General features: G+C 34.8%; 1 protein-coding gene across 1 annotated transcript; it reads left to right on the top strand.

Annotated features, from left to right (window-relative positions):
* The first annotated feature begins 9057 nt into the window (after nucleotides 1-9057).
* Nucleotides 9058-11338, top strand: LOC124839885 (B3 domain-containing protein At2g36080-like). Its single transcript, XM_047315819.2, has 2 exons — nucleotides 9058-10082; nucleotides 11009-11338. Exons 1-2 carry the CDS (start codon nucleotides 9293-9295, stop codon nucleotides 11242-11244), a joined length of 1026 nt encoding a protein of 341 aa, XP_047171775.1. The 5' UTR covers nucleotides 9058-9292; the 3' UTR covers nucleotides 11245-11338.
* The last annotated feature ends 256 nt before the right edge of the window (nucleotides 11339-11594 follow it).

Below are 11594 nucleotides of genomic sequence, written 5' to 3'. Positions count from 1 at the left end.
CAAACCAAAATTATTTTTCTTCAAATTTTAGTATCTTATTTTTTCAAACAAATTTAACTCACCTATTAATTCATTCACACTCTTTATAAACAATCTAAGAATAATAGTATTCAAATTAATGTTTTTACATATAATATTATGTGTTTTAGTTTTATTCACTAGTGCAGAAACGGGCATAGACGTCCGTTCTTTAGGCCTTTTAACGTTCGACCTCCAACGGACGTCTATTCGGGTGACGTCTATGTAGACGTCCGTTGTGTCAGGTCGGACGTCTATATGGACGTCCGTTGTGTTCGGCCGGACGTCTATATGGACGTCCGCTGTGTCAGCCCGGATGTCTATATAGACGTCCGCTGTGAACCTCTCGGACGTCTATATACTACTGCAGAAAGGGCTTTATTAGACGGCTTATTTAGGGTTATTTAGGATTACGGGTTAGGATTATTTAGGATTACGGGTTTGAACGTTTGTTTGTGCACTGCAACACGTCTGAAGAACAGATTCAAAATGAAAATGGAGGAAGATGGAGGAGTAAACGACCTAAAAATGTAGGCCAAAAAACGCCGCCCAAGAACACGCAACAAACTGCACCAAAATGCACCGAAAACGATTTTTAATCGGTCCAAATGAAAGATATGTCATCACTGAACAATTTAATCGGAACAAAAGTAAGATTAAATGGACCAAAACGCATAAAAACCAACCTGGAAATGCAAGGCGCAGAGGGAAAGGTTCGCATAACTCCTGGCGGGTTCGCGTTTTGAAGTGTGTATCTTTATTTTAAACGTCTTTTGAACGTCCGTCCTGGAGGGGGACGGACGTCCATATATAATAGACGTCCGTCCCCCTCCAGGACGGACGTTCAAGAGACTGACAGGGTAGTACAACCCCTCAGTCTCTTGAACGTCCGTCCTGGAGGGGGACGGACGTCTATTATATATGGACGTCCGTCCCCCTCCAGGACGGACGTTCAAAAGACTGAGGGGTTGTACTACCTGTCAGTCTCTTGAACGTCCGTCCTGGAGGGGGACGGACGTCCATATATAATAGACGTTCGTCCCCCTCCAGGACGGACGTTCAAGAGACTGACAGGGTAGTACAACCCTCAGTCTCTTGAACGTCCGTCCTGGAGGGGGACGGTCGTCTATTATATATGGACGTCCGTCCCCCTCCAGGACGGACGTTCAAGAGACTGAGGGTTGTACTACCCTGTCAGTCTCTTGAACGTCCGTCCTGGAGGGGGACGAACGTCTATTATATATGGACGTCCGTCCCCCTCCAGGACGGACGTTCAAGAGACTGACAGGTAGTACAACCCCTCAGTCTTTTGAACGTCCGTCCTGGAGGGGGACGGACGTCCATATATAATAGACGTCCGTCCCCCTCCAAGACGGACGTTCAAGAGACTGAGGGGTTGTACTACCCTGTCAGTCTCTTGAACGTCCGTCCTGGAGGGGGACGGACGTCTATTATATATGGACGTCCGTCCCCCTCCAGGACGGACGTTCAAGAGGCTGACCGGGTAGTTCAACCAGTCAGTCTTTTGAACGTCCGTTAAGAGGGGTCTGTCGTCTACTATATTATAGACGTCCGTCCCCCTCCAGGACGGACGTCTCCACACTCAATTATTTACATTTATGCCACCGGTCAATTATTTACGTTGGAGTTTTCGTGAACGGACGTCTATGGGGTGACGTTAAAGATCAATTCTGCACTAGTGATTGTGTTACTACGTGCATTAGTATAAGTTTTTTCCTTAATCCTTTGTGTCATACTTTAAAGATAAAATTGTAAGGAGGTTTAAGTTTCAAAATAGATAATATTTTCGAAATGATGATGACATTGATGTTATTTTAATATATTTGAAATCAAATTACTAATTAACACCACTTGATAATCAAAGACAAGGGATTTTAAGCATAACCTTTTCTTTCTTTACTTTTGAACTAGGGACAGTGTGTGTATGAAGGGTCTTTCGAGGAAAAAAATTATTGGGAAAACATCACATGAATATCCAACTCACATATAAAATAAAACTATTAGTACTCCTGATACAACACATTTGTATAAGACCAATATAATTGAAATTAAATCAATTAAAAAAATTAATACTTGGATTTTAATAAATTTAGTTAACGAGCAAAACTCATTAACTACAAGTGAAATTTTAAGAAAAAGTATCACTTTGATGAATTTATAGAAAAGTATAAGACAAAATAAATACATATGTGGAATCAATTGTTTTCCTTGAGATATAAATGCAAAATACATACAAATGTGGAAGGATGTTAAGATTTGTACCTAAAAGATAATAGATGAAGGTTACTTGAAGAATGAGAACGAGATACGCAACTATAGAAAAAAAACTAGGTCACTCACTTCTTTACTAGGTCACTACACACAAATATATATATATATATATATATATATATATATATATATATATATATATATTATAAGAAGGTATTTTGGTAAATTATAGAGAGTAAGAGACACATGTATCTACAAGTACATATATTATGATATTCGTATCCGCTTTGTTTGTTTGTGGGTATAAAAAAAATACCCATAATCATTATTGACGGGTATCCATTTATAATATCAATTTTCTATTTGTTGTAGATTTTATCAAGAGATAACCATAAAGTATAGTTTCTTTACATCCCTACCCATCAACATTAGATAAATTTGTAAATTTTAACAACTTACGAAAGACTTTATTGCATAGCATCATTGCATTTTTTTCTTTTATCACTATAATTTCACGTTTTCCTCCATTATAACCTTTGTTGAGGTTCAATTTTGTCTTTATTATTGTTTCTCTTCTTTCTCCTAACGATGTTTTTCTTCTTTTTTCGATGTTGTTTGCATTTTGGTGACCATTGTCATCTTTTTGCATTGGAGAGTTGTACTGTAAGTTTTTATTGGTCTTAGTTTGTTACGTTTGTGATGGGATAATAATTTTGGTGTCTTATTTGTTGGTTCTTGTTTGAGCAGTTGGTCTTGATCTTTCTTACTCTCGCTCTTGCCATAGTTTGATTGAACTATTACTTTTATTATTATTTTTAATCCTTTCATGTTTTGGTTGTCTTAACAACTAAAGTTTATTCCTAGATTATAGGTTTCAATTACGAATCGATGCCTAAACCTCCCATTTTTAACTTCACCAATATATGCTTCTGTTATAGAATAATTGTCAAAAAAGTTGATTTTAAAACATTTTAATGCTTTAATTTTCTCTTTATTATTAAGATTTTCTCTATTTATTGTATTGTTAGCTTTAATAGTTATCAATAAGCTAGTAATACACTAGATAAATGTTATTGCTTTTCTAAACAGTGAATTAGGAAATAAAATTTATCACTCAACCTAATAAAGGTACATCATCAAAAACTACTATCATAATAAAAGACAAATACACATCAATAAATACTACAAACTGATTGAAAATATTAAAGTAGAAAATATAATCTTATGAGTTAGTTTTAGAACTTTTAATCTAAAAGCTTATAGAAATAACATGTTATTCATAAAATACATGTTATTTGTCCATGTGAAATGAATATAAAAAATAACTATTTGAATTTAAAACCAATCATTTTATAAAACATAAAAATAGTTATTTCAAATTTAAAAAAAATGAAAAAACAAAGAATTTTTTTGTGAAAACTAAAATAAAAATTTACCGATCTTATCATACAAAAATAATAGTTAACCTCATTTTTTATTCATGGATATATTAATTGTTACAGTTTAAACAAATTATTAACATGGAATAAAGGAACGGAACTATTTTGTTTATAGGGTTATATATGAAGAAAATAATTCCACCATAAACCATCTTTTCTCCCTCTTTCTTGTATTAGTTATATGTTTTATAGTTCCTTTGGTTTGGTATAATATATATAAAATTGAGAAGCTATAATACAGCTTCCTTAAAAAAGGTATGTTTAAAAACTAACATGCCCTAGGTCTTATACTCTGCTGAATATTTAATTAGTTCAGGTTGATGTAACTTCATCAAGTTTTTCATATTTTCGTCTCATCTATATACTATTTCCTAACATCAACTGCTTTTCACCCTCTTTCATAGTGGAATCATGCCTACCATTGACATTAAGAAAGCTAACCATCTCTAAATCTTCATTTCCATTCATTTATACACGACCATCTACAACATTTTATAAATTATATATTACTTTTGCCACACCAATCAATCAAAATTAAAAATAATTTAATTTTAAACGTACTTTTCTCTTTCCATTGTTTTTGAAAATTTCTATTTCGAAAACAAAATCGTGAAGAAGTTTTAAAGTTCAAAATAGACAATAACTAGAATTATCATTAAACATTTTATTTTCATATACAATAATGAAAATCATATCTTATTCGGAAAGATGAGACTTATAGGAGTGACTTCAATAATTAATTAGTTAAAAGATAGTGTTTTAAAAAATTAAGTATTTTTATTATCATTTTGACTCTTTTTATTAAATTTAAATCAGTGCTAAAAAATTACATATATAGATGACCTACGAGCTTTTATCTAAATAAACAACTCTGAAAAAACGTGTTTGGTAGACTCATAAATTATAAGATGGTGAAATAGAAGAAGAAAAGAAAAGGAGTTCATACCGACAATAGAATTATGTTATAACTCATTATTAAATTACTTTTCACAAGCCAAAATCATGGGTATATGTCTGAATCAAACATCCATTTCATGATCGACAGGGGATTAACAGGAAATTAATCCACTAGTTGCCACAAACAGTTAACAGTCTCTAAATTCTCATTTTGAACATTAACAAATATAATATTTAATAAGAAAATAAGACTGACGATAATAAAATTTCACAATTAGCTTTAGAAGTAAAACATTTTTAAACTTGATTAGAAATTAAAATTTTACTAATTACACGTAATGTATAAAAGTAAACTCATATATTTGAATTATTTTTCAGTTTAAATCATATGATTACATTGCCTAGTTGTAAGCGAAGTACTGTATACATATTTTAAAAAGGATCGAAATGTAGATGTTTGAATACTTGACATTAAATGCGTTTCATGTGAAATAGCGTTACATGTCCAAAACATCACTTACGTTGTTAGCAAAAGTTGTAATATTTAGAAAGAAAGGTTGGGAAGGTGTGTGATTAATGAGCATTAAAAAGAGTAATATAAAAAGAATTGGTTAAAAGAGCAATGTAGGTTTATGGTATGAAGGCTCCTGAAACTAATGATGTTGATAAGATAGATGATTAATAATGAATGTCCAAGGACGATGGAAAGCTGAGGAGCACTTCAGTCCCTACCCATGTAATCAAAGTCTAACATATCCTCCACTTTGCATTTCTGCACTATTACCAAAGTTAATGGTCCATCAACAACGACAACATTAAGGACTATGGTCCCCACTGATTAATTATCTTCCACGAACAATTGCACCAATTTGGAATTGCGTGAGCCTAATTTTATTGAATTTTGCCATCAACTTTAATTTCTAGTTTCACATTTCGTTGCCTTCCGACTACATCTTTCAATCTGCTTTACTGCTTTTTGTTGCAAGTTTACGCTCACATACGTATAAATTAATTCCAGCTACCATCCATGATCGTCGTACTCTTTTCAACTTCGAAACCACCACATGCAATGCAAACATATTACTATATATAATCATTAACATTTTACTAGTTTGTTTCTACATTAGTTCTTTTATGTTTTAATTCAATTTCGAGAATAAGATTGAGTCACTTCAAATAACAATTCATACGAAAATTCAGAATAATGATATTAAATGTACAATAAATGCGATCATCTATCACTTATCTTTAATCTGTATTTATAATTGTTGGCATGAGCTTCAAATGTAAAATCTTAATCTTGATCAATCTCAACACAATACTCCTAATTACTATTTACATTAATCCTTGTAAAAAAAACTTATTTATTAAATTAGGCTGGATGTCCCTAATGATAGTCGTTCGATTTTACCTATTGACTCAGTTGTTTTCTCACTGGTTGCTTTTACTTCTCTAGAGCCGTCGGATTTGGTATATGTGAGATATTATACATTACACATATTATTTAGAAATGTTGTGTTAAACTTGAAGTAATTTTATATTGTAATTTGAAAATGAGTAGACGTTGTTGTTTATTAGTCTCGGTGTGCGATAAACTCAGGTGCAGGATGCGTATCAAAGATAATAGATTTCGTACATCGTTCTTGGCCTTTTCTTAACAAGTTGTTTTTGGAATACATAAATGCTACAATGAACTTTTGCAAATGACAATCTGGAACGCTTTCTTCGATCTCATACAAAACACACTTAAACCAATCATCGCATCTCTATCAGAAAACCATGTTCGCCTGCTTTTTTTCTCCAAATCGATTAAAATAAAATTCTTAATTTATGACATACTTTTCAATGCACTTTTAAATATATTTATCATTAAGACAAAATATACACACAGTTCCAACAAGTATTATTGATGTTGTTCTCCAATCAGATCTGAAATGCTTTTGTTAAATAATGTATAAAAATCTATAATATCTTTGTCTTAAAATTTTGGAAGCAGGTGATGATTTGTTTTTGGAGAAAAGTATTAGCTAGGAAGAATCTGATTTATATGAGAAATTGAGATGAACTGAATTCTGTGATATAGTAGTGTATTATTATTTTCTCTGTCGTAGTGCCTAGCCTAGTTTCCTTAAATATCTCATATTTACTTTGTCTTGTTCACCACATCTCTTTCCAGAAATAAACAACAACAACATGGCATACATGCAGATTCCTCACCCACCCCAGCCTGTGTGTTCCTTCATATTTAAGGATTCCTGCACTGGGGCAAGCAACATCTTTGAACCGGTAAAATAAAATTTCAGGTTTCGGCATTTACATGTAAGCGACTGGATCTCATCATAATCATTTGCAGAGCCTGCAAGTGCAATTTTCAACAAGCTTTCCAGCTTCTGGGAATTAATTGCACTCCATGTGTTTGTGTTTTTGTTGAGGTGCTGTGGACCGTCCGATGCAAAGGGACACGAGAGGAATGAATTGGAATTATAAGGACGTAGTATATTTTTATATATATACCTGGAGTAAGATGAAAGAGTGATGGTTGTTTGTATTGGAGAATTAACAATGAAAGAAAATGTAAGAAAAGGCCAAAGGAGGGTCTATAATTACGGGCGTGACTCTAAGATGTACTTAAACTAAAAGAACACACAGTTGAACCTTTGGTGGAGCAGAAAAGGGTGTCTGAATCTACCTGGAAATTGAGGTGAGTTTTGTCTTGAAGTCATGGAAAAGACGCAATCTAACCAAAGAAGCCAATAAATATGATGCAATAGAAGCATATTTTAATAGAAGGGTGCATTGGGTAGACAGCCAAGGGACCGTATGAGTAAACAAATAGAGAGATTCAAGTGTGAGGAGGGGATTCAAACACCGTTACACAAACACCCTTTTTCTGTCTTCTCTCATTGGACAAATCTTATCTCATCGTCTTCCTTCATTGGGAACCTAATGCATCCATCCCTTTTCTTTTTTTTTTTCTGCTTATCTTCCCTCACAAATTCATTTTCATAATTTCCTATCATTCAAACACTAGGAGTGGCCAAACACAAATAATTCACTCTTCCACGTGATGCAAATACTATTCTTTCTCATCTCAACATATATAATGCCACATTTTTTAGATACCTCAATCAATTGCACCTATATCTGCGCACACACATGCCCCTCATAAACATACAAAAACCAAAAACATGGACCACTCTCTTATTTTCCCCTCTCAATCATCAAATGGCCACCCTTTCATCCATCTCAACCACGAAATATCAACTCATTGGACACTCATTTTAAAATCAACCCTTTTCACCTCTTACGTTTTTTTACCTCACCCAAATTATCACCTTCGTTCATTCCTCAAAACCAACAAAAATTTATATTTAAACCAAGACCATCTTCAATTCCATCTCTCTTTTCTTTTACTCATTGCATTATGTAATCTTTTTACTGACACAAAAACTGGTAAACAAACAAGGTCGTATATATGTAGGTATATTTCTATATATGACAGTAACAATTCATTCCATGCTGCTTAAAGTAGCTCCTGGAAAACTACACCGGAACTGTTGTGATTTTTGCGAAAAAATTGCTGCCTTTTTAGTGTCCCTTTATCATGATTTCAATTAAGAAGCGTGTTGTTACTAGTTTTTTAATAATGGATAGTTTTACGTCAGTCATAAACTGGTAATGAAATAAAGTCAACAGTGTTGAATAAAAGTGAAAATGAAATTGGTTGTGGAAATAATAAAATGAGTAAAAGGGTAATAGGTGAACTAGGCCGGCATGGGATTGAGAAAAGAAGAAGCATCGGAGAGTGAGGGAGCATATTGAGATTATGATGATTACTTAGTCCGGGAATGAAGAAGAAGAAGGGACCCATCTTTTTTTTATACTTGATTTGTTTGCCAATTTAGTAACATGGGATGTCCCTAATTCCACCAAATTACTTTCCTCTACAATCTATCTTTCTTTCTCACCTTTCATAGACATAAATGTTCGCCCCAATTCAGTAATAATTCACTTTTTTAATAATCTCACTATGTCTCACGGACTATTATATATTTCTATCAACTTATTCATCCCTCGTTACCATATATTTTATAATTACACAGACAATTTTACAGAGTCATTATTCATTAATATTTAATTAGAGTGGAAACCAGAAAAAAAAAAACGACTAAAAATAGTTGTCGAGGATATTAAGTATTTAATAGAAAATAAGTTATCATTGTCGATCCTTCGTCGGATATTGTAATGTACTTTCTGAATTAAAAAAATGTGATGTACTTTTTCGATGTAGTAACGCGTTTCGCACGTAACTTGAATCAATAAGTATTACGTGTATGGCGGGGTATTTTTAGATTTTGCTAAAATATAAAGAGTAATTCAAAAACTAAACAGAAACATGTGTCTCTGTTTTTCTCGAATTATTGTATATTTAATGTTAAAAAAATGAAAAGAAAACTAAAATGGTGGCAGATAATATTTTCTTTTTCTTTCTCTCTCTTTGTCATATCTTGCTCCATCAAATAGTTCCCACAGTTCCCACATCAAACCACAATCATCACGCCTCTTTCAAAACCCTTCCTCTTTCTCTTTCTCTCATTCTTCATTCTGCTATCTGTACCCTCACAAAATCCTCAATTCCAAATCAACCTTTTCTCTCTCTTTCTCTCTCACATACACAGTGGAGAGAGAAGTGAACAACTTGGAAAATGTCGATAAACCACTACTCCATGGACCTTCCCGAAACAACACTGTGGTGGCCCCAACAACAGCATCATCAGCAGCAATCCATCTTAATGGAAGCAACCCCGAATCCCTCCTCCACTTCCTGGCCCTCCGCAGACCCCCCGGGTCTCAACCTCAACCACCAAAACGACGACGTCGAAGAAGACGAAGAAGAAGAGGACCAAACAACAACCACTACACAGCAAGAGGAAACGGAAGACGAGAAGGAACCCATGTTCGAGAAGCCTCTAACTCCCAGCGACGTGGGGAAGCTCAACCGCCTCGTAATCCCCAAGCAGCACGCCGAGAAGTACTTCCCTCTCAGCGGTGGCGGTGGCGGCGACTCGGGCGAGTGCAAGGGGCTCCTATTGAGTTTCGAGGACGAGTCGGGTAAGTGCTGGCGGTTTCGCTACTCCTACTGGAACAGCAGCCAGAGCTACGTGCTCACCAAAGGGTGGAGCCGCTACGTCAAGGACAAGCGCCTCGACGCCGGCGACGTTGTCTTGTTCGAGCGCCACCGCGCCGATGCCCACCGCCTATTCATCGGATGGAGACGCCGGCGACACGGCGACACATCGCCGGTGCACGTTAGCGGCAGGGCGGTGGGGCACGGGAAGAGTGGCGACGGGAGTAGTAAGAATGAGGGTGGCGGCACCACTGGTGTTGGTTTGGGATGGACCAGAGGATTCTATTCTGCGCATCCTTATCCTACGCATCAGCAGCAGCTGCATAATCATCAACCCTTGCCATACCAATATGACTGTCTTCATGCAGGTTGCTCTATCTCTTCAATCCAAATAAATAATTTATCTCTTTAATCTATTTTTCCTAAAAAGAATGGATAATTTTCCAAAAAACATTTATCATTGCCTTTTTCACTTTCACCTATTTTAGTTTTTTAAATACTTTTTCTCATCCCTTTTTCTGCCATTCAGGTTTTGTCTAACAAATAGTATAATAATATTTAAATTTTTTAAAAAAATGTAACACACTTTTTTATCCGCCATATACCACTTAGATTCTTCTTTAACCCAAAATTCTTACCTTATTTTAATAAATGGTAAACAACATTTAATACTTCATTAACATTGTTAAAAACAATCAAACATTTTACACTGAAACATAGAAAAAAAAGAAAGAGAGAGAGTAAAACAGCATCACAACTCCTGTGTTCTAGAAAGAATATAAATTGTAATTCATCTATCCTTTCATGAATAACACTGCCTTTGTTTTGGATTTCCTTGGGTACAATATCCTTTCAAAGAATTCCTTCTTTCACTGGATTTTTTTTTTTCTTTTCGGGTTTATTTTTCCTGTTTCGAACCGTACTTGCTTCTTTTTTTGTTGTAAAAAAAGAAAAAAAAAGGACAAGATGATGAAATAATTACATTCTTGTGGAAGTGCGTGAAGTTTACCTTCCAATTAATCGGGAGAAATGTGGTTTTATATTGGGATTTGCGAGGAGGCAAATAAGCTGTTTTAGATTGGCGAAACCCACGTGAAGCACACGCGCCGATTGTCGTTGAATAAATTTTATAAGGAAAAAAAAACAACCTTTTCGGCATAAGCTGGGAGGTTGAGAAAAACATGCGGTGGCGTTTAGTCTGTTAGTGGTGATGTTCATGGATGGTGTTTATTTTTGAATTGAATGGGTTAGTTTGATGAAGGTACTGAGAAATGCACGTGTTGCAATGTTACAGGAAGAGGGTCCCAAGGTCAGAGAGAAAGGAGCATAGCAGAGGGGAACAGTCCCAGTTCAAGTTCGAGTTCAAGGGTACTTAGGCTTTTTGGGGTGAACATGGAATGCCAAACCGAACATGATTCTGGACCCTCCACACCCCAATCTTCCTACAATACTACCAACATGCCCTCCACACAGGGCACACAAAACCATCACCATTTCTACCATCGTCACCAACCATACTACTACTATTAGACTTTCTTTTCTTTTTCTTTTTCCCTTTTCCCTCAAGTGTAAGATATGTATCCACTTGATTATTTTATATCAACTCTTTCTCTCCATCCTCTAACTTCTTCACAATCTTTCTTCTCACATTCAACTTTTTCTTTTTTTTTTTTCATTTTTCTTCTGGCACTTCATTTTAGGCAATCAATATTAAATCATATCTTGCTACCTACACTTCAAGAAGATAGTCCTTTTGCATACTCAAACTGTGGGCACCTCATCGGATTTTGTGTTCAACTTTTACTTTCAAAGGAAATCTTAATTAAATTTCTAGTAAAGAGCTTGTTTTTATTATCTCAAAAATCTATGTTTTGTTTTCT

Source organism: Vigna umbellata, chromosome 8, assembly GCF_029865625.1.
Source record: "Vigna umbellata cultivar VRB3 chromosome 8, Vumbellata_1.0, whole genome shotgun sequence".
Lineage (NCBI taxonomy): Eukaryota > Viridiplantae > Streptophyta > Magnoliopsida > Fabales > Fabaceae > Vigna > Vigna umbellata.
This window is presented reverse-complemented; position numbering and strand designations above follow the sequence as displayed.

What these genes read in the sequence shown, in the direction of transcription:
- LOC124839885 (XM_047315819.2), top strand. Translation starts at nt 9,293, where the DNA reads ATGTCGATAAACCACTACTCCATGGACCTTCCCGAAACAACACTGTGG. An exon ending in ATATGACTGTCTTCATGCAG is followed by an intron (nt 10,083 to 11,008) that starts GTTGCTCTATCT and finishes GCAATGTTACAG; the next exon opens with GAAGAGGGTCCCAAGGTCAG.